We start from the raw sequence: 23,749 nt of genomic DNA on the forward strand, positions 1-23,749 counted from the left end.
CAAAGTCGATCTTCCTCCAGAGTCAAGTGATTCTTGGGGAAAAATTGGGAAACAAGTAAACTGGTACATATTGAACTTAAAACAACAACAACTACTTTGGGAAGGAACCTGGGATGAAGCTTGGGAGTAATCAGCTCCTTAGGTAACACTAAGTAAGACCTACCACAAAGGCCTGATCTTCCAAATTTTCATACAATAGCTATGAAAAGTTTCAATCAACAGGAGAACCTACCACTACTGTTAATATAATTGAGGTTCCAAGAAAGCAAATTCACGTGACAAAGAACATTAAGGAATCCAACTATTATAGGATGAGAAAACATAAATAAGCCCCTAAATGCAAGATGATGAGTAGATAGTGCTTCTACATAAACCGATTTGGAGTAATAAAGCCCAGACTGTTTTAAAGTTTGTAAATAGATAGAATCTGCTAAATGTTGGAGGCGGGGGTGGGGGGTGCAGACCATTTCCAAAGAAAACAGCTGCTGCTGAGACAACCAAAGAAGACAGCGTCTTCCACTTGGCTTTTAAATTAAGTTTAATACATATAGGATTTCCTACTTGGACCAGAACGGTCTAGACTTCAGGCTTCTTATAGCAGACATTAGCCAGCTAGTATCTGGGCTTTCAGACGTAATAATGCTGGGTCCTGATGTAGGATCTGCCCATTGTTATCTAAGAGTCATGAAGAGTAGGCATAGTGGTCACTGCAAGGTTCACAAGATCAGAGCAGAAGAACTGTAAAGCCTATGATAGATCTCTTATGGTCACTGATCTTCTATCTTGTTTCAGATTCCTCAGGTCAATGAATATCATACGGAGGAATTCAACAGTCCCATTATCCAAGGAATGAAGTCACCCAATAAGCAACTCAGACCGGGTCCACCTCTGGCACAGAATTCCTGACAATTTTTGCTCTGGCACACAGCAATAGATAACCCTACTTGTGAAGGATGATTAAAGATCCAATATTTCAAATTAAGTACTTGTATTTGTCAGAATTATTTGCTGAGGTTATCTGCTGGAGGGTTCCAAATGTCTGGCAGATACAGGGCCATCAACACAATTTAGAAAAATTCAGAGACAACAGGTTTTCTGACAGAATGAGGAAACACTTGGCTCCTTCCTTTCTTTTGAAACAATGCATTACTGTCATATTGTCTGTCCGCTTCTGGATTATAGACATTTGGAGTAAAGGCAGAACTGCTTTCCATACCAAGATGATATCTCTAAGCTCCAAGATGCTTAGATTCAGACAGCTTTGTGAAGATCCCATTCCGTAAGCTTGAAAATAGGTTCTCCAGTTTGGACTTCAGGCACCTGTCACTAGTCTTGATGGACATATGTCCAGAAAGATGTTACATACCTAAAAACCAAGATAGAAATTGCAAGACCACGACTAAACATATCCACTCCATGTCTCCTAGGTAAATATAATGATTTTTAATTCCCTTTGCATGGAATAAGTGAATACAGGCAGTCCGTGACTTACAATGTTTTGAGTTGCAACGTTTCTAAATTGACACGCTGTTTCAACTTTCTGATATCACTTTTGACTTTACAACGCTTGATCTGATGTGACGCCACGACAGCGAACAAGTCACTGTGTCGCCCATCTCCCTGGAGAACATCTGTCTGAACTTCCTTGAATACTTTCTTTAAGAAACCAGACAAGACTCCAGAAAAACCTGCAGCCCAGACTCCTGAGAAGAATACAGCCAAGAACCCTTCAAAAAGTCCAACCAAGAGCCCTCCAAAAAGTCCAGCAAAGTCACTTCAAAGAAGCCCTTCCAAATCAATACGATTGCTATTTACAATATAAATACATTAATGTAGCTATATTACTCATCTATAATTGATCGAGTACAAAATTCTGGGTTATTTTTGGTGAAAACAGGGTATCGGGCCTTGATTCAGGAACCAATCCCCCATTTGTAACACTGTTTCCTAGGGGAAAATTGGTTCCGAGTTACAATGTTTCAACTTAAGACGCCGTTTTCAGGAACCAATTGTGTCGTAAGTCTGAGGACTGCCTGTACTGAAATATCTCCCTCCTACCTAGTCCCAGAAATCTGAATCATGTTCTTAGCAAAATCTCTGGATAAGGCATTCTCCACTTTGGTTTGAAACTGTCCTTTTGAAATGTAAGATTTTGTTCATCTAAAATCTTACTGGGCTCCTATAAATTCAATGCTCTGAGCTATGGTAACGGTGGATACTTCTGACTTTGAGGACCAGCGTTAGTCCATATTTAAAGGTTTCTTGAACCAAGCTGAGCCTCTCCACATCAACCTGTAAACAGAATATAAACACAGACCCTTTATCTTCTTAAATGAGGCCCTGTGGTGGGTACGTTTTGGGGGAGTAACCTTCATACCATGGAATGACCAAAGAGCAGGACCTTATACTGGCAGCATGATGTTCCTAATAGGAATCAGAAGTATTTAAAGCTAGTTTTATGCTGTCAAGATGATGGAGGTAAAGACTGATTTAGAACAAAATACTGAGCATAAAAATAAATAAATCACTGAACCTGACATACCTTACTCCAAGATAAAGCAGATAATTTATCTTGTCCAGTAAGAGTGGACCATGAAAAAGAACAAGAGAGGGTGATAAGAGGAGACTTGAACGGTATGGAATATCTTTTGACACCAGTTTCCCAGACCCATAGGTTCATGGTGAGGCCAAAAAGGAGATGAAGATGGTAGAAGTCCTCCAAAGCTACCATCGGGCTCCCATCTGATGGGAAAAGCGCTGGAGAGAAAAGTTGTCAAGTGTGTTGCAAATAAGGAAGCAGCCATGGGTCATCTACTTCTTCCTCATTTGGCTCTGATATCCTGCATGTGTTGTGACAGCAGGAAAAGAGATACTGTCAGAGATCAGAGGTCTGTCTGGCTTTCTTCTTGGGAAAGAAGCATTCCTTCTGAGAGAACACAAAGTAACTTGAGCTCTGCAATTGAGTGGAAGGCCTTGGTCTTTCAACTGAAGGTACCACAGTCCTCAAACAGATGTTCTACAGTCATTTAGACCCTCTTCGGTGGTCCTGATGACATCTGAAGGATCTTTGAAAACACTACTAATGTGGCCGTGGACTAGCATTGCTGTCTGTAAATGTAGGGATGGTCCATAAAAAAAAAGAACCTAAAAAACCTGTCTGCAAAGTCTATTTAACCACTGCCCCCAATAAGAAAAACCCCAGATGAACCAACAACAACCTGCCCCCCCCCAACAAAAACTGAGCTGCCCATAACAAACTAAGAAATACTGAGCTTGTTTCAAGATCTGCTGTCAAAAGAAAGCTAGATTCATGTGATGATACTGGACAAAGCAGAGCAAGGCCACCAGTGTCCAAGCAGAAGTGCTACTTGGCACCCTTCAGTGAACTGCCCATCAGAACTTTCTGGCTCACTGGAACCTCCATAGCTCCTTCTCCCATCCCACCCTAGCCAAGTTCTGCCTGTAATGGCTGCTCAGTTCTCACCCTGAAGGTATACAGGAGCTGTGCAGCTTTGAGCCAGGCAGGACAGAGAGGGAAGTGGTATGACCAAGACAGAGCTGTGGGGTTGGTAGACAGGGGATCTGCCCTGGGACAAGGTGACCAGTGCTAGCAGGGGGTCTGCAGCATGGTATAAAACATTACTGCAGTCAAGCAGGGTGGCGAACCCAAGATTTTTTTTAAATTTGAAATGACAGTTCAAATTAGAAAAAAAATCTTGGGTTGTCACTTTTTTTTTCTCTTGCTAGTATAAAACTCCTAAATTTGAACCCAGCCATTCTAATTGCTCTCTAGGGCCAGGCAGAAGGGTTACATTTACAGCATATGAAACATCTCAGAAAAAAAATCTGGTGTAGTATTAGTAAAAAAAAATAAGCAAAAAGTATGTTGGTAAAAAGTTTGCAGATTGTCAGTAAACAAAAATTGTTCTTGGGTTGGCAATTCTGCCATGGACAATATCGATGTATAAGCAGCATTATAAACAGCTTGCAATCAAGCTCTGCCTTTCAGCTTCTTTTCCAATATGATAAATGTTATTTGTTCCCTTTGCTCCTTAGGAAGACTTTCAAAAGAAGAGACCATTTGTTTTAGTGTAGCTAGCCCTAATTTGTTAAGTGGGTGGTAGTCAGCAATGCACATGTGCAGACTGGCAACAAAGTAGACCCTTCTGATTTGGATCTTTCATGAAGTAGTTTTAGGAGGTTCTGGCACAGGGTACAAGTAAGGGAAAATGAAGCCCTGTGGAGAAGGTAAGTACCATCTATCCACCCTCTGAAGTGGCAGGCAACAATTCCAGTCTGCCACAAATCCTTCAACAATCCCTTGTAAATTGACATGGTGAGTCCACCAAGCATGGAAGGATGAAGACCTCTAGTAATTTGTATGACTTCTCTTGCACATTACTTCCAGGGAGGCAAACACCTTTGATGCCAGAAGTTCCATCTGGTCAAGGGTCTTGAAAAGCAAAAGATAAAGGAACTAACTTCATTATCAGGAAAGAATAATGAAATTGCCACTAGGTAATTTAACCCTTACCCCTGCCTGTTGATAATCCCCATTCCTAAGGCAAGAGGACTGAATTGGGGGTGGGAGGCACAGAGAATTGTCAAAGCAAGTTAACTTGTAGAACTACTTGGTATACAAATATATGCTGACAACTGAGAAACCTGGACACTGGCAGAATTCTTACCACAACAACTTCCTTGTGAGGACTTATTGTAAAGGACAAACCCAACAAACACTATTCATACAGGAAACTACAGATACCTAAAGAGACAAATGTATGAACAGATATTTACTTTGAAAAAATGATCACCTTGATCAGACTCCTCACATTCTTTCTACAATAAGGAAAATTCTGGAGGGGATCTTTTTAGATACTACAGAAAAGAGTACCCCCTTTCAACTATTCTCAAAATCCATTTGTTTAACATTAACCTGCAGCTCTCTGGCTTGGGGCAAAAACTGATCATCAACTTGGAATTCTACTATAGACTCAACTACCTTCGAACCATGTAGTTTGCTTGGAAATACCTGAAATTCTATTAGAAATCTTACCCATGTCACTATATGCCAGGGGTGGGCAAAATATAGCCCATGGGCTAGATCTGGCCAACCAAGGGATTCCATCCGGTTTGCAGGACCCTCAGCCATGCACAAACCAAGTGCAGGGGATAGCCCAGGCCATGGCATGCGCAGCCAGCCCAACCATCTCTTGGCACACAGTCGGGGTGGCACAGTGGCTGGACTTAAGTATCCTGGCAACTCACTCTACCTGGCTGCCACTGCCAGTCCACCCTGCATACACTGCCACAGGTACCAGACAGAGCGGGTGGGGCCTTCAGAGAGACCAGTACAGGACCCCCAGGTGCACAGGATGGGGCCACGGGTCGGCAAGGAACAGCACTCAGAAGCAGGATGGATGGGGCCAGAACCATGGGGTGGACACAGAATGGTCCAAGGGGCTGGCGCAGAGCAGCATTCCACTCACCGTGCATCCCTGCCTGCAGAACTGGTGCCTGTTGTAGGGACATGCGGAGAGCAGATCACAGCTCTGTCCCAGGCCCTGGCCTCACACTATCACCACACTGCAATCATAGCCTTGTCCCCACCTGCTCATCCTGCTCCTGGACACTACTTCCCACCTGCCTGCAGCCCCATTTCATCTGCCTTGCCAAGCGTGCCCTGGCTGAGGAGGTCCCAGGCTAGTCTCTGTGGAGATCCTATCTGCCTGCTCCAACTGGCACCCCCAGATGGTGGGTGCAGCGTGGATAAGCCCAGGGGTGGATAGAATCAATTGCCTCCCCAGCCCAGAACAGCTCACTAAAATTCCTTAGGTGGCCCTCCAGGCCAAATAATTTGACTATGGACATACTGGATAGATAACTTCTCATCTAAATATTATTGAGGTGGTCATAAGCAATATAGCTGGTGCCTTTTCATTCCCAGGGCCACATCATCAAGCTACTGTTACTTCAGCATACAGGTCCCATGACCTGATGCGAATACCAGAGGGCATCCAGGGAATCAGATCCATGTGCAGCACCAAAAAGCATTATTATAGGCCTTAATCCAGATTAAAGCTCTTCATATTTTAGTGGCGCACTTTCAGATGTCAATCCATGTTAATATTGTATTGGCAAATTAAAGTAGATATAGATAGAGCACTAAGAGAGGAGGAGCTTCAAAATGTTCTCTTTTCTATTGTTGATTCAATCTTCCCATGAGTAGGGTCTTTGGAAATAAATTCTGCTTCTGTGGGAATGAACTGGAAAGAGAACATCAATTTTATTCTTCCTCAATACTTTTCTCCAAGGAAGAATATAGAGAAAGATAAAGTTATAACTAGGAACCCGAAGAGTAATTTCTCTTACTAGTTGCACATTTCTTAGTTTTTCCCTCCTCAATGGGAATTTTTCTTCCGATTGCAAGTCTATTGTACTTATTCTCTTTAAGTATAATACTGAAATTATCAGAAATAAAAGAATAATTTGAACTATGTACTTTCCTAACCAGATTCAGACACCAACAGCTGACCACCTTTTCTACAGGTATACTGTGTTGCTGGCAGAAAACAGCATTTTGCTTAGTGCATTTTTTGGAGTCCTCTAAATTCGACTCTTCCAAAAGATGGAGGCCAGGGGAGGTCATTCTCTCAGACAGGACCTCTATGAATGTCATAGTTTCATAGTTTGTAGGGTCGGAAGGCACCTGAGCAGATCAAGACCGACCCCCTGCCATGGCAGGAAAGAGTACTGGGGTCAAACGACCCCAGCAAGGTGTTCATCTAGCCTCTTCTTAAAGACCCCCAGGGTAGGAGCCAGCACCGCTTCGCTTGGAAGTTGGTTCCAGATCCTAGCCACCCTGACAGTGAAGTAGCACCTCCTGATATCTAGTCTAAATCTACCCTCTGCCAGCTTGTGACCGTTATTTCTTGTCACTCCTGGGAATGCTCAGGGGAACAGGGACTCCCCCAATGTCTGTTGGTCCCCCCAACCAGTTTGTAAACGGCCACTAGATCCCCCCTCAGCCTTCTCTTGCAGAGGCTGAACAGGTTCAGGTCCCTTAGCCTCTCCTCATAGAGGCTGCCCTGCTGCCCCCTGATCATGCAAGTGGCCCTCCTCTGGACCCTCTCCATGTTGTCCACATCCCTCCTGAAGTGCAGTGCCCAGAACTGGATGCAGTACTCCAACTGTGGCCTGACCAGTGTTGCATAGAGGGGGAGGATCACCTCCTTGGACCTGCCTGAGATGCATCTGTGGATGCATGACAAGGTGCGGTTGGCCTTCCTGACCGTGTCCCCACACTGTCAGCCCATGTTCATTTTGGCATCAATAATGACTCCAAGATCCTTTTCTGCCTCTGCACTGACAAGAAGGGAGTTCCCCAGCCTGTATGTATGCTGCTGGTTCTTCCTCCCCAGGTGCAGTACCTTGCACTTGTCAGTGTTGAAACCCATTCTGTTCTCATTCACCCACCCCTGTAACCTGTCTAGGTCCAATTGCAGCCTATTCCTCCCTTCTAGCGTGCCCACTTCCCCCCCATCTTAGTGTCATTTTATTCATCCTTTTTCTATGCCACATAGTGACATTAGACATGGAAATGGATAAATCCAGTGCCTGCTTGTGCCTTCTGTCCGCATTACCAGATGGGCTGGAAATTCTATTACAGGCTGTGTAACTTCAGTGCAACTGGGAGCCACACGGCATGCAGACCCCTGCTATACCAATCCCTGCCACCCCTCACAAACCAAGACCTGGGTTCTTTCAGCCCCGAAGGGCAGGGGGAGACTAGAGATCCTGGCAGTGGCAGCCGCCGCTACTGCCATCATAGCAGTAGGGCAAGTGGCACTGGGGCATAAGCCTGTAAGGCCACTATCTAGCCCTCAAAATCAGCCACAAGGTAGATATCCTTGTCTAGTAGACTTACGCACCTTACAGCACACCTCTTGGGAATCATTGGTCTGTAACAAGCTAGTTTGCCATGACAGCAAAGTGAAAAGTGATAGTTTTATCAGTATTAGATCTGGTCTGTGGAGCTCCCCATGACAGTACATTTCACTCTTTCTAGACCCAATTTTAACTGGGAGTGGGTGGAGGGAGAAGAGGTCCCCCCCCGTTATCACCACTTTGCTAAACACTTTTGCAGACTTAACTAAATAAGATAAATATATTGAGCGCAAAAGGTTCTGTGCTCTACAATCTGAATACAATTAAATCACTCACTCCACTTTATACACTGCTCTATGCTGTCCTCTCCCAAAATCTGCTGAAGTGAACTCGAATTCACAAAAGCTTGTGCTCTATATGAGGCCTTAGTTAACCTATAAGATGCGCATCTACCCTGCCTGCTCCCTGACTTCAGACATGGCTGAACATGGCTAACTACCTCATTCTATTCAACTTATGCCTTTCTCATGCTTCTTTATATCATAAGGAATGAAATTTCATCTTAAAGTCTTCCCCCCCCTTGCGGGGATGTTTTATGGTTAACGCTTTCAAGCAGGTTTCTTGTCCCAAGAGAAAGAGGTTCAGATTTCTAGAGCTATACTGAACTGGAACCAGAAAGAAGCTTCCCAGATTCCTAGGTTTTGTTTGAGAAATATTCATGGATATGGGGTGACAAGAGGGCACTAACTTCCAAACCCTGGAGATTCAAAAACAGTCCTTGTTTGGTTTAATGAACTGAGATGTTACTTGGGTGACATGACTATCATGGATGAATCCATTGCAAGCCAGATATGCGGGAGGACTGGGTGTGGCAACCTCTTGCTAGACTCTTCCTGTTTGCGCTGACCACCTACCCCCCCCCATCACCAGTATAAGAGAGATTTCAAATTTTTTTCCGATACTGGCATCATGCTGAAGAGCTCAAATCTGTCAACCATCCACATTTTCATTAGTTTTGCATATGACCTCCAAAAGTAGGGCTGCAATAAATAAAAAGGCAGTCTTAAAATACAAGATACATATTTTCACATCACAGAAGTGATTTTAATTGGCTGTCAATATTCAGTAAGCTATTTTGCAGTCCATTCATTAACAGTAGCAGCACATCATGATTTTCTAAATCAGGAGGTGTTCAACTTTGAGTGTTCAACCCATACCATGGACTGTGCAACTCCCAGGCTGCATGCCACACAGGCCAGGTGTCACACTCCACCCTCCTACTGTGTCATTCCAGCACCCCTCCACCCTGAACACCATACCACATGAGTCCTTCCTACCGCTCCACGGGCAGCCTGCTATACCATGTTGGTGCTCTGCATTGTGCCACATAGGGTCCGGTCCCTGAGCTACTGAGTTGGTGGCAGGTTCCACTCAGTCCCACTTCCAGGGGTGGAGTCAGGCAGCAAAAGTCAGAGAAGGAAGGGGGAAGCCCAGCAACTCCAGTGGCAGAAGCTGCCAGAGTAGTGGGATGAGTGGCACTTGGAACTGGGAGCCCAAGAGCTATATGTTAACTCTTTCCAAGTCCTATGCGGCCCATGGGTTGCTAGTTAGAAAGCCTTGTTCTAAATGAACTGTGAAACCTAACAAAAATTAATAATTAGATACTTTTATTCAGGAGTTAAAAGGGCACTATTTACTTCCTCCAAAACACGTACTGGCATTCTAGTTTAGTCTAAGGACAACTAACCAGGGTGGATAAAAAATGATTTAAAAAAAAGTAATTCTGAATTGTTTTAATCATATTTTTAAGATGCTTAAAAAAAAACAACCCTATATATAGTTTTAATTTAAGATATGTTAAAGCTCAAAGATACTATCACAGAATAGGGATTATAACTTCTATTATATACTATGAGACAATATATTCATGCAAACTTTTTTAGAAAAGTTTTATAAATAGGTCACAACAGGTCATGGACTATATTAGGGGCCCAATTGTATACCTGCATAAAGCAGGTATCAAATTTAGGCACGAATAGTTAAATGTGCCTTAAGGAATATGTAGAAGCCTTAGCGCTGTGTATTTCGACTGAATGGGCTGAAGCCGAGCCCGTGGGGCCCTGCACTGCTACTGGGCACCACCAGGAAGCAGCAGCAGTGGGTGCTGTTCTCCAGGTGCAGATGCTGAGGCTGGAGCAGTAGTTCCAGCAGAAGCTCCTGTCGGTGTGCCAACCAACTTGAAGTCCTAAGTCAGTTGGCATACCGACAGGTACCACTGCTTGCCAGAACCACCGCTTCAGCTCCAATGACTGCCCTGTGGAGAACAACACCCACTGCTGCTGCTTCTTGGTGCTGCCTGGCAGCTGTGTGGGGACCCATGGGCTTAGCTCTGGCCCACTCTCAGCTGACACTGGGGAGGCAGAAACACTGGGGCGGGGGTGGAGGACTGGAGGCTCCCACACCCCTTGGCCAGTGGTGGGCTTCACTGCCGTGGGCTTTGGAACACTAGTGGGCAGCTTGGTACAATGCGGCCAGGCCCAGGACTGGGTGCAGCTGCCTTGAGTTGCTAGACACAGCCTAGAGGCTCAGGTGTACCTGTTGCTCACTTGGAGCCAAGCCACCTCTGGCTGCAGCCCAGCGGCTCCAGCTCTATGTGCCACTGAGAGCCCCTCTGGCCCCTGGGCATGCACCACACCTTTCTCTGCACTTCCCAGACAAGAAAGCACTCATCGTTCATGCCACCCCCAGCCACTTTCCCAGCATGGCACCTGCTTGCAGGCCTCTATGTTGCTGTGCATGTGGGGGGCTGTCCAGGGTGCTTCCCAAGGCAGGCTGCAAACACACTGGCCCAGTAAGCCGTGTTAAGGTACCTGTCATGTGTAGATGTGCACCTTAAGAAAATCGCCTTATTGTGCCTTTGGCTAAGATGCATTAAGTTTAGGTGCCTGTAAGTGCACATATGGACATGCCCTGTGATGCTTGGTTTCAGTTCTCAAACTGTGGATTTGTGTCTCCAGGGTTAATATCCTTGTTAACAGCAGTATATGGAAGTGATAGATAAGACACATGATTACCCGCCCATCAGCCCTATTGTCTCTGTGCATGCTTGTGTACATAGACTCAAGCCCTTACCTCTCTTTAAAAGTGCAGTTTCAAGAGGTTAAATGAATAGAGGATATCAAGCAACAAGCATGCACTTTTTGCAGAAAACAGCAATTTAATCAAGGCATCATGACCAGCGATTTAAATCAAATCCACCCTGCAACTAACATCACTAAAATAGGCATGGATGAGAAACAAGACAAGGCAGTCCAAGCAAACCAGTATTTATTTACATGTTTTTAAAAAAGTATTTTAAGTTAGGGTCATAGACTTAAAGCAATTTTTAATGGAAGAAAGAAAAGTTTAAATTCTAGAATTGTTAAATTAGCACTATAAAAGTGTTTCCTTTAATGCAAAAAAACCACCAAAACAGCTGCCCAATTACACAAGAGTCATGAGATAATATGGTATTCATTAAATTCAAACAGCCAGAACAATTAAGAACTTTGTTACTAAAACAGCATTGGTCTTGAGGATAATTTACAAGTTTCTAAACCTGGAGATGTAAAGATACCTTATTTTCTCACATACAACACCCTTTTCCCTTCAAAAATGACCCCCCCCAAATTTAAGCAGGGAAGCAGTTTTCTTCACTGGAAAAGCAGCAAGCCTGGAGCCACTGTGCATGTCATGCACCTGTCAAGATAGCGGCCAAGGCAGCAGAGTCCTTTGTTAACCCTCTCACAGCCACAGCTGTGGCTGAACAATGCATCTTATCCCTGAAGCAGCAAGTGAACTGCTGGTAGTATCTTGATGAGGCCTGTAATGTTGAAACAACATTTTATTTAGAGGAGATTATATAAAAGAACTACTTATAGTAATGAACTAACAGTTCTGGTACTGTCCTTTCAATGGTTTAAGGCAGGGATTGGCACATGTACCAGGGGTTGCCAACTGTGGCACGTGGAGACATTATCCCTGGCATGCCTGGAGGCATGAAAAGAAATGGTTAAAAAAAATTTAAGTTGCTGCTCTGGGCTCTCCCATGCAGCCACAGCTGCCAGCACCATAGCAGGCACTGGGGGAGGAGACAAGAGAACACAGGCAGGGAGGCTGTGTTTTGCTGACCCTGCCCCCAGGCTACATCCTCCAGCCCAGCCTGGCCCCTGGAGGGAGCCGGGGGCCCAGGCAGGTGTTTCGCTGGGCCACTGCACTGGAGATTCCCAGCAGGTGGGTGAGCCCTGGACTTGTCCCACCAGTTTGAGGCAGAACCGGCATTGCGACTGGACAGTCGGGGCAGGGTCTGGGTAATACAGGGGCAGGCGCTGCAGGCAAACCGGCCCAGTCAGGCTCCTAGGAAGGTGGGGGCTGGGTGGGAAGTGGGACCTACCTCAGGGCTCTGTGGGCTCAAGCTGTGACAGGTGGGCAGGCAGGTGCACCCAGCAGCACCCGAGGTGAGGCCCAGACCAGCCCATGCAGCTCCGCAGGGATGGGCCACCACCACCCTGCCCATGAGGGGACGTTGGCCAGGGCAGGATGCCGGGTTCAGAGAACTTCTGCCTCCAGGCTCAGCCTCCCTGCGCACTGGTCACAGTGCATGCAGAGCTGCCCCCAGTGCAAGGGCCTGGCCCTGCCTAGCCCCTGGCCTTGCCCACGCACAGCTCCCCTCAAGGGGCCAGGGGCAGGCACTGGACAGAGCCACCGTGCTGCAGGCTCCCAGATGGCTCGGCCCCGAGTGCCACCTGTGGCAACGGTTCCCAGAGCTCAAGGGGTTCCCGCTGTGGTCCAGGGGGCTCCACTCCACTTATATTATGCCTGGCACGCACAGAGACTGAGCTGGGAGCCCCCTGAACCTGGCATCTTCCTTTGGCCAGGCAGTGCTCCCTCATGGGCAGAGCAGCTGCACCCCATCCCCACAGAGCTGCGAGGGCCAGGCTGGGCCCCACCTTGGGTGCCACTGGTAACCCTCGCTTGCTGAGTCTGCGGAGCCCTGGGGCAGCCCCTGCTCTCCTCCAAATGCCACCTTCCTAAGGGCCTGGCCGGATCAGCCTGCCCACAGTGCTTCCCCTCTTTCCCCACTCATCACAACATGCTTAACAAAAAAGAATGCACAAGTACAAAAGGCAGTATATGAAGCTTTATTTGTTGTCACCAGATTTAGAATTTTTAGAAAACCTGGTATTTTCTGTAACATTTATGATTATGACACAGCAACATTTATGATCATTAACTGCCTAAAATATGCCGTACATCTTGCCATGCAACCCCCAGTCCTGGTTTTGGCTTTTGTGGTGTGCTGGCATTTTGGTACCTTACAAGGTAGACATTGTGGTTTTTTTGGCACTCTGACCTGAAACGTTGCCTACCCCTGGTTCTAGGGCCTATGCTTGTGTGACAGAGTAAGGTGTCCTGGAAACAAAGCATCCAGGAAGCATGCCATCCCAAGAGAGAGTCTGGGTGATGCAGCTGGCAGCAGGAACTTCCTGGATACTGCATTTCCAGGTGAATTTATGCTACACAGTTTCCCGTAACTCTGGAAAAAAAGTATTTCTACATTCCACCTTCCAAAAAGCCTTATTTGGGGGTGTTGTATGCAAGCAAATATGGTAATTCTCCCAATGTAGACCTCCCACCTCCAGAATTATAAATTGCATTAGGAACCAGTTTTCCTAGACTTCTCAGAAATAACCTTTGTAGAGGAAAAAAAATAGTATTTCCTTTTGTCTGCCAGTCAGGGAACTACAATCAATCTAGAAGCAGTTTTCACTTCTGGCACTTCTCCTGCATTTAAGCTGAGATGTGAGAGGACAACCTATCCTATTCCACCCGAAGATATTACTTTATCTGAATGCTTTGATAGGTGGGAAACCAAAATCTCTGTCTGTACAGTTTTTTTCTGCAGAGAAAAGAAGTGGCAAGCACAGAAGACAAAATTTCCACGATGTGGTTACAACTGTAATAATGGGAAAACTGGACTTGGATGTAAGAACCAATTAAAAAGAAAAACTGGGCTAAGGGAGAACAAGAGGAAAAAAATGGTTTGCCTATCCCCTCTTACAGGTAAACTGTAAATGTTCTGCTGTGGACAATCGCGATGTTCCAAATACCATCACAAGTAATAAGGAACGAATGACATTTGCCAAAATATTTTAACCAAAGTTTATCAAGTTTTTCTTCTGCAGATGGAAAGACCAGAAAGAAATATTATAGTACTCTGAAGCTGAACAAACTCCACAGAAAAAAAAAAATATACTGCTGACAGTTTAGGATTTTAATGGAGTAATATTTTAGTCCAACACATTGTAAGAGGAAGACCTTATTCATTATGAGATCCAAATAGTATACTATTTCCAAGTTCAGTATTTTGCCCAAATCAGTCAGTTTCCTCCAGTATAGGATGACTGATTTTGCCTCATTATTTACTTTTATTCAAACAGTATGCACACTGGCTCAAAGGATTTTAGTCCTAGCTCTGCCGTTGGTTTAAGTAAGTAATTCTGGTCCAATCAGCACACCTCGGCACCTCAAAATTTTGAGGTCTACTTTGAGATATACCAGTGAAGAACTGCACAACACTTAGGTATTATCATTAATAATAAATTTTTATATAATAGATAGCAAAGGAGGGAATCACAGTGGCAGCACCCCTCTCTCCTACTGCCCAGCCCCAATGCCCCCCAAAACAGGGAGGGGGCAGGCAGATGCAGGCCAGGTGGACACAGAGCAGTGGGGGGGTGGGAAACAGAGTGGCAATGGGGAGGGTGGATGTGGAGCAAGGGTGGGGGGGGTGCCAGATGTGGGGCTCCATTCCCACCCCCCATCATTCTTGACAGGCAGTTTGCTAGTAATGAATAAATGGAAAGATTGCTACACCTTCAAGTGGAAAGGACTCTCAGAAAGTCCAAACTGTAGGTAACAGTGGTAGAGCTTAGTAGCATGGGGACATATATGAAAGCCCTTGAGGTTAGTGGCAAAGAAATCATCTTTGTAGACTTCTGGCAGGATTAAAAAGGGAGAGGGGGGAAATTAATCTTGATTTGTATTTCAATTAATGAAATAATTAATCTACTTCTTGTCCAGAACGGGCCTGAAAGCTCTAGATATTACTCATAAAAAAATCTTTTATTCATCCCTGCATTACTAGTCTAGCATGTATGCAAAAGACAAAAGCAAAAGATCTGAACTGTTTAACAATTTGAAGTGGCTCTCCAGTGTGTACCAAAATATGTAGCCAATTACAACCAATAGCTAAGAAGTAGATGACATTTTAAATGCCGGTCATCAAGCTGAGCATCCAGGGTTTTCTTAGGCATAGCAAGACTGCAATTAGTTGTTCCACTGAGGAAGGTATACAATACTTAATATTTTGAGGTTTTACCACAAATCTTTTGAACTTTGTTAATAGAAAGTCTGATAGAAGTGATTAACATATGAACTTCTCAATTTTTTGGCAAGTCAACAAGTAAAGTTTAGAATAAGAGATTAATATAGGATTTCTTGTGGTTAATTGTTAGAGAAAGAAAAATGAAAGAGAGAGATACCGTCATAAAAATAAACTAGATCTTTTGTGCTAATAATTCTGTCCAACACCAGCTTCCATACAAGACACCAGCTTAACATTTAGTGAAGCTTCTTAGAATTAGAGAGATCAAGGGGATCATTTGTTGTCTCCAGCTAAGCATATAGTTTAGAATAAGGTAAGACAGATCAGGACAAACTATCTGTTTTATGAATCTGGTCTCAGCTGTTGGAAGTTTTTATTCCTAAAATTAGATCCAACTGATGCTCTCTCTCAAGATCAAGTTAACTTTTATGTATTGCACATACATACTAGTTGAAATTCCTCGGCATGCTGACGTTGTAGACTTGGAGGCTGATAGTGCTTCATGACTTCCACATCCATAAAAAAGTATGTTTATTCTAGACCAGATGAGGATTCCAGAGCCAACATAATAGTTCAAAATGGTTTTTCACATAGCTCACTGTACATACTTTGGATTTAGTATTTAGAAACAACTGGAAGAGAATTTTAAGCACATCCTTCCCACAGGAGTGAATGACCTGTTCCAATGGGATATGGGAGGCCAATGGCAACTGAGAAATGGTTCTTCATAAAAGAATACCATTCATCTAAATAGATTATCTCCAGAGCCAATTGCATAGTTTCAAATACAAATAGAAATGCAGCGCACAGAATTTTAAAGTAATTTCTGTGGCTAGCAAATACCAGGGTGAATAAATGTTAAGTCTCATGGCAAATCCAGAGCGTTTTTCATCAATTACAGATTTAGTATTTCCTTGGTAGTTTTATGCTATTTTACAGGGGGGGGAAAAAACTGGTTTTAAACAGAGGTGTCTACATACATGCGTATAAACGAGAACTAACGTTGAAAGTAGTATTACCCAGTCTTTTACTGAGGTCTTGTTGAAGCTAAGGCACTGTTTCACACCCTCAGAGTTGGCCTAATACCCTTGACAGATGAAAGCCAGCAAGAGAATATTCAGTCTTCTACTGGAGACTGTCACTCCCACAGCTTGAGCAGGAGAAACAGGATGCCTACTGTTTTTTAAAGAACTTATTATATGACTCTGCTTTAGAAGCAAATCACTTCACACTTCCACAGCCGCTGTCAACCAAAGCCACTATCTCCCATTTTTGAGGTAAGTCTTTGAGGAGGTTTTAGCATGTCAATTCATCAAACTTCTGGAAACATCAGATTCCTTGGGCCCAGTCAATTGAGTCTTAGAGGTGGTTTGGAATAGGAACCACACCTGTTATTCTGGTTGGTAATTTTCCTGACAGTAATGGAGGATGATGAAATGCCCACGCTAGACTGATGGGCTGCTTTTCTTAATATCAAGCACAAGAGCTAATTATGATGTCTGCAGTTCTTGGTGATAACAACAGATAGAGTTTAAGTGATTTTGATTTGTTTGCTAGAAAATAGGGCAAGATTGGACAATTGTTTCACTACCCCAGAGGGCTCCTGCATGAGGTATGATGCAATTAGTTTTATCCATCTCACTATTCAAAAGGTGTCTCAGGAAAGGCAGTAAACAAAGAATGGAGTATTCATCACATCATACTAAGCAAATGTGGTGGAACAGACAAAAGCAATGGAATACACAAATATATTCCAAGACCAGAAATTGGATGACTAAATGGGCTAAAGCTGAATCCAGATAAGACGTAACTAATTAATGCTCATAAAAATGGAGGAATTTAACAGAACGAGGTGATAAGGGTAATAACTGCCTCCCTGGTAGAAGGAGAAATGAACACATCGTTTGTGATTCAGCTTCACAACACCCTTGGCAGTTTTGTTAGACCCAGAGGCTACTTAGAGAATATCAAGCATCACTGCTAGTAAACAAGGCTTTCTTAATCCCCTCTCTACCATTTTAGCCTGATACAACTGCAGACACTTTTCCTCTCCCAGGTGAATTTAGAATCAGAACTTTGAGGCTACTACGGTCAACTGTGAACACAGCAAAGAAACTGACAAGCCAAATTCCAACCAAAAGAAAATTGTGCGTTTTCAGAAGTCCATCAGAATAAATACCCGTTATTAAACTTTGTTAAAGCCAGAGGTATTTTTAATAACTAAATCATCTAGATAACAAAACAGCAGTAGACATCAAGTAAACTGCTATTTTTAGACATTTCCAACCATAAAATAGAAAGAAAAACATAAATCATGAAGCCACCGACTATAATCCTCTAGAGTAATTTACTATTTTTAGTTACTATCTAGTTTGGGTATGTCACACACACTTGCTTTTCCTCAATATCAGACATTTTATTCAAGGCTTATGAACTCTGCTATCTCAATTTAGGCACTTAAAAAGAGGGTAGCTACTTCTGGAAAGGGCAACAGGGTGGGGCAGGGGGAACAAAAACTAAACAAAACAAACGAATCAGACTACAAAAATGCAGCCATAATTTATATAGCCATAACTACTTAACCATCAGTAGGATCAGGAAAAAAAACTGTTGTCCAACATGGAAGGGAGAGGGACTCCTGGAACACAGTGATTGGATATGTTAAAAAATTTGAGATGACTTGAATTGCATGAGGTATTCATGGGATGTTTGTACACCTGCTGGGAGGCTGCTCCAATGCACTGCAATGACATTAATCAAGTCTGCTGGAGTGTGCTAACTGGCAACCTCCAGCCAGTTTCCATGTCTCAGGTATCTGTGTCCCCACACTTCAAAATGGCAGCAGGGGTGCATTAACTGAAGCTCGTTTGACAAGCTTTAGATAAAGTACCCGTCTCTATTTTGAAGTGTGGGGACACTGATACACAAGATGCTGTGGGCACTTTAATTAGAGTGGCTCTTGGAGTGGCTTCAAGAGCCACTCTAATTAAAGCACCTCCCCCTTCCCTCCCCCACCTCCCAAGCACGTGCAAGTATCCCTAGAGTTTAAACCCAGGAGGAATGATTATCATCTCGTCTGACCTCCTGTATAAAACTCAGCCATTAAATTCTATCTATCATCTTTGCACTGGGCCCAAAGTTCTCTCAGCAAGATCTCAAGTCTTAAGACTGGAGATGAGAATCCACCATTTCTTTGTTCGCTTGTTCCAACAGTTAATTATTCTTCACTTTTAAAAATATATGCCTAATTTCTAAATTTGAAATTAATCAGGTTTCCATCACTGGCTCCATGTTAGATCAAGGAGCCTGGCACTGTCAACTCTGGGAAGTATTTACACACCTTAAAAACAAGTCACATTGACCTTTTTGATAAACTAAAATAGACTGAGGGCTGAAGAACAAGCCAAACAGCAGGAGAATTCAAAACATGAGAATGAGATACAGAATTCCAACATCAGGCTCACCAAAGCAGAATACAGAGATAAAATATTTCTCCTATTCCTACTCTCTGTCCCCCAGTTTATATATCCAAAGACTTTACTACAACTTTTCCCCACACCACAATCCTGAGCTAACATTCACTTATTTGCCTGCTGCGATTCCCAAGTCCTTTGCAGGGTAACTGTTTTCCACGGTACAATTCCCAATTTACGTATTTTCTGTATGCCTGGTCCTCAACATATAACTTTGCTTGGCTACATTAAAGTATGCAGCTTGAAATGGATCAGTTTACCAAGTGATCTAGCATATCTTGTACAGCTTTTCTATCTTCCTTAGTTACAAATCTGACAATCTTTTTATTGTGTGCAAATTTTAATTTGTGCAATTTAATATTAATTTACACTGATGGACTGAAATGTTTAATAACTGTTGGATCTATAACAAATCACTGAGGAGCTCCACCACACCTCCCCTGCCATTTAGAAGGGATTACGTACTAACAGATACTTTGAGATCTATTAGTTAGCCAGTTCTTAATCCATTTAATATGCTCTTTAGTTTAAAAAAAAAAAAATACACAGAATAAATAAAAACACCTTGTATTAAATCAAGTATTTTATACATATCTAACTATAATCACCCCTATATGGTTTCCTTGATTTGATAAAACTTGAAGTCAGGCTTGTTTGACAAGTTTTATTTTGTATCATACTTTCACCTTAATCTTCAGGTTAACATGTCCATCTAGTAATGAGTTTATACCTACCTTTACTACACTACCTTTACTAGGATTTTCTGTTCCTAGTATAGTTGAATTCCTACTTTGCAAGCTTTAGCGTTGGAAAAAATTAATTTCTTTCAAAAGGTCTTTGGCTTTCCTACATTTCATACCTTCCAGTTTGTTAACTAGTTATTTTGTTTCCACATTAGTTATAATCTTTTTTATTTCTAAATAGCTACCTTTGCTTTGTCAATAAACTGTGATAGTATTTTACATAATTTGTTTCTCTTTCATTGTGGAAACAGGTTTTTGTATACAATTAAAGAGCTCCCAATTTTAGGATGCAGAATTCCCACATCTACTATTCTAATTTATTTTGAACTTGGACATACAGCCACAATCAGAAAAAAAAACTTCTGAAATAACAAGGTGACAACCCTATACTTCTTGGTCAGTAGAAAGCTAGAACAGCTTCCATCTAAAATTAAAAGTATATAATGTGCGGTACAATGACAACAATGACAACTCAAAACCTCGTTTAAGCTTCCTTTCGTGTCAGGCAAATGGCAATGTAGTACATCTGCCCTACATATACAGTACATAGAGATGGTATGAGTGCAATATATGAAGAAAGACAATGGAAAGTATTTTAAAATTAGCAATACTTCCGAGTGTCAATATGTTTGGCTTACAGGAACAAGCTACTTTTGTCAATACCACAGAGAAGGGGAAAAAATAGAAAATGAAAAATATCCGACGGGGGGGGGGGGGGGTTTGCTTAAAATGCACACAACACTTAAATATATTTGACTTTGTATTGTCCCAAATTAACAGCAGATTTACACAGACAGCAGTTCAGAGTCCACCATTTTAAACATCAATTTCGTCAGCTGTGATGGAAATTAAATTTAAACCACAAGCAGTTTGGTTCTTGGATGTAGGATGATGCAGTTATCCCACATGACACAAGTCAAAATACCATGAGCAGACTTGCACGTCTGCAGCCTACACCAGTAAAGGAAAGTAAGCTCACAACAGTATGTCTCTCTGTGCATCAGTTGGTGTCACTGTAGAGACACAATAATGGGCTAGCAAAAGAATGAACACTTGAACCAAATGTAATAAAGAAAAAATGACAAGATTCAAGATATTTTAAAATCTTTGGTTTTAACTGCAACAAAATATTTTATGGTAACTGCAAGTTACTCTCCCTACATGAAGGATAACCCCAAAATACTGCTATTAAAAATCAAATTACTTCCCACACCCCCCAAAAAACATTACATCTAATTCCATAAATTAAATATTTTTCAGCTTCTTGGCATTGTGCCCAAAGGGGAGTAGGGGGTAGAGGGAAATGAATAGAAAAAGGAAATTGATAGGCCTCAAAAAAAATAAGGCAGCAGAAGAAATTCAGTTCTCTTACCTGAAGAAAGGCCGACACATGCAAAACGAACTTCCTCCTCTGTATAAGCCACGGGCATGCAGCTCATTTGCATAAATATCATGAGCTACAAGAAGACTTCCAGGTCAGCCATCTTGAGACACATCTTGCTTGTTTATACACAAGCAGCAGTACTATAGGGTAGCCAGAGCCTGAGCTAATGTACTACTTGTCAGTGGTCCACATCTGTTCAGTAAAGTGTAATGAAATCTCCCATTCACCCACGTAAGTGAATAAATAGGTCACTAGTATCACTACGGCTCACTAAACAAGCATGCTACAGTCTCCAATTGAATATTGCAACTGAAAGTGTCCAGAGTCAGAGAACTCTTTGTACTGCTTTCTATGCTGCCAACTACTAGCACTGCAGCAACTATGTGCAGTGAAGTACCTCCCACATACCACACAGTGGTACCAACAAGCAGAAATTTATGAGAGCAGAAAAGGCAGCATGTTAAAAAAAAAAAGAAAAAGAAAGCTAGAATTCTTCAGTATTTCCACAGTCAGAGCCCATCTATGTTCAGGTTCCTTTCTGCACCTTTTCAAATCAATCAATCTGGTTCTTTCACCCCAGAAACCAGAATGCTTGCACACTCCACATAAAAGTCCATGACACATGTTACTTGCTGCCAAAGCTGAGCCAGACTGCAGTTACAGCTAGCTGGCGCCAGTAAAATTTACATAAAGGGGGCCTCATTACATGCCTAAACTGCAGCAGAGTATTGCTGAGTAAAGCCGTCCTCCCCCCTCCCCAATCAGACAATTCCTGGTTCTAGAATATTAGTAAACAAATAACTAGGCTGCATCAGTCCAGATCCAAGTCACAGCAATAAGGTTAACAATTAGCTTAATATGGTGATAGAAAAAAGGCTTTAAGATACAGTCTACAAAAGAAGAGATTCCACTTTTTCAGGTATACCTAGTGAGAAGGATGCCAATACTAAAGACATCATTCCAAGTGTTTTTCATAAGCACATACCTGCAATGCAAATAACATTTGAATGAAGCAAATTTACTCAAGCTGTGTACTATTGCCTGCCTCAAATACTAGAGCAATAACAAATACCCGAGAGCCTACCAATACTAGGCAATTATACATCAGCTTCACAGAAAAAAAGTGACCCAATTTTCAGCTGCTATCGACAAGTGAGCAGTCTGGCCCATTTATTTTCCCTTCATCAAGCAGATGGAGCTGTGGGCTCTGTCATTTCCAGTGCCTCACATAATAGAGCTACAGGTAGGCACAAGTCTGAATTTCACCCTCCTTTTAACTTTAAATGGTTAATAATTACATACATTTTCCCCTCCCTCCAGGAAGAGCCCAACTGTATTAATAACTTAATGAAATATATGTACGCTTCATTAAGCTCACTCTACCTTTTGAATAAGCAGACTACATTTTGCAGATATCAATTGGGAGGAAAAAAGATCTTCAATACCCTTCTGTAGTTTTAATGCCTATAGCAGCTCTTAATACATGTGAATTTTGTGCAATCCCAAAATGAAACTAAAAACAAAACTGCAGTATTGTTGGTCTTTCTATCTAGAAAAATTATTGCTGTTGCAATATGGCACCATTTAATGGACCATCTGAAGAAAAGGAAATGAATGAAAGAACAGGAGCACTTGTCAGCTCTAGGCAGGTAAAGTCAGGTTCCTTCCTATACAAAAAAAAATCAGCTTTGCTCTACTTCTCTCCCTTACTGCACCACAGTTTATCCTCTCAAAAGGAACACAAACTTTTATTTTATATAGTTTCTTTTCATTACAAGAATATTTTTGCTTCAGGTCTGGTTACAAGTAGTTTGGCATTACGCAATTTATTCAAAAGAAAATGCATTAAGTATCTGAGAATTTTTAATCATCCAAATCACTTTTTTTTTTTACTGCACCCCTTACTGTGGTGTTTGAGAGCCTGAACTGATGTATAGCCAAGAAGCTTCTTTTTCCAGAATGAGTGCCAGATTAAATCACCACCATTAACTAAGAGACCTAGTAATACTTTGCTTTTATGTCTTAGAAAGTCCTGGGATTTATATTCTTTTCAGCCAGATTTGTACTCATTAGCACTTCTAAGTACTGTATACTGTGCATCTTCCAATGACACTTTTGTCATTTGCAGAGTGAATCATCAGATAAACAGCCTCCTTGCAATTCCCATCCAGAGCCTGAAGATAAAGGGCACCAAATGCTGCTAAGAATAAACTGCATCTCCTATATACAGCAAGTTGCGCTATAGCCACGTGCACATATCACCAGCCTTCTAGTACACAATAAAGTGTACGGTACAGTACACAATAAAGCCGCTATTAAGAAACAAGGCAACTTCCCTGTCCTTATTTTATTTTCTAGCTAGTTTGTGCTAACACCCAATTCTACTCCTCTAATGAAACTCCACTCCAGAGCTTATAGCCAGCCGAAGAGATCAGCTCTCCTTCTGTTGTGTTTAGAAAGGCACCACCCTGCTTCCAGAACCTTCCAACAAACTCAAGGACACTCCCTTGTTTTAAGCTGTTTTCCACTCCTCCCTGCATCTGGTTACATGCTCAACTAGTTCCGATTAAGCTGGTTTTCAGATGCAGACTGTAGTTTAGAACAGGAACAGCTAGCCAACTGAGGATTCAAAAGCATACCAACTAAGTTTTTAAAAGCACAATGAACTGTTTCCATGGCAAAAGTAAACTGGAGAAGCTAGAAGAGGACTTGTTAAACCCCAAAGCAGCTCCAACACCTGTGTTTTTCATATAAAGGCACAGTAACAAATGATAACCAGCAGAGCAGCATTTGTAGATGCTTCCAAATTAATTTTTGCATATGAGAAGCATTCAAC

At 42.5% G+C, this 23,749-nt stretch overlaps 1 protein-coding gene across 4 annotated transcripts in view; it reads right to left on the reverse strand.

Annotated features, from left to right (window-relative positions):
* The window catches only part of ATF7IP (activating transcription factor 7 interacting protein), a 146,208-nt gene that overhangs the window by 104,088 nt on the left and 18,371 nt on the right, over nt 1-23,749 (reverse strand). Inside the window, exon 1 of one of the 4 annotated variants that reach the window (XM_014610912.3) lies at nt 20,902-21,276. The exons of the other annotated variants lie outside the window; for them this stretch is intronic. Within the exon in view, the coding sequence (XP_014466398.1) occupies nt 20,902-20,921 (20 nt within the window). The 5' untranslated portion in view covers nt 20,922-21,276. Of the gene's footprint in view, nt 1-20,901; nt 21,277-23,749 lie in introns of those variants that run through there. 4 annotated transcript variants of the gene reach the window in all.

This window comes from Alligator mississippiensis, chromosome 4, assembly GCF_030867095.1.
Source record: "Alligator mississippiensis isolate rAllMis1 chromosome 4, rAllMis1, whole genome shotgun sequence".
Lineage (NCBI taxonomy): Eukaryota > Metazoa > Chordata > Crocodylia > Alligatoridae > Alligator > Alligator mississippiensis.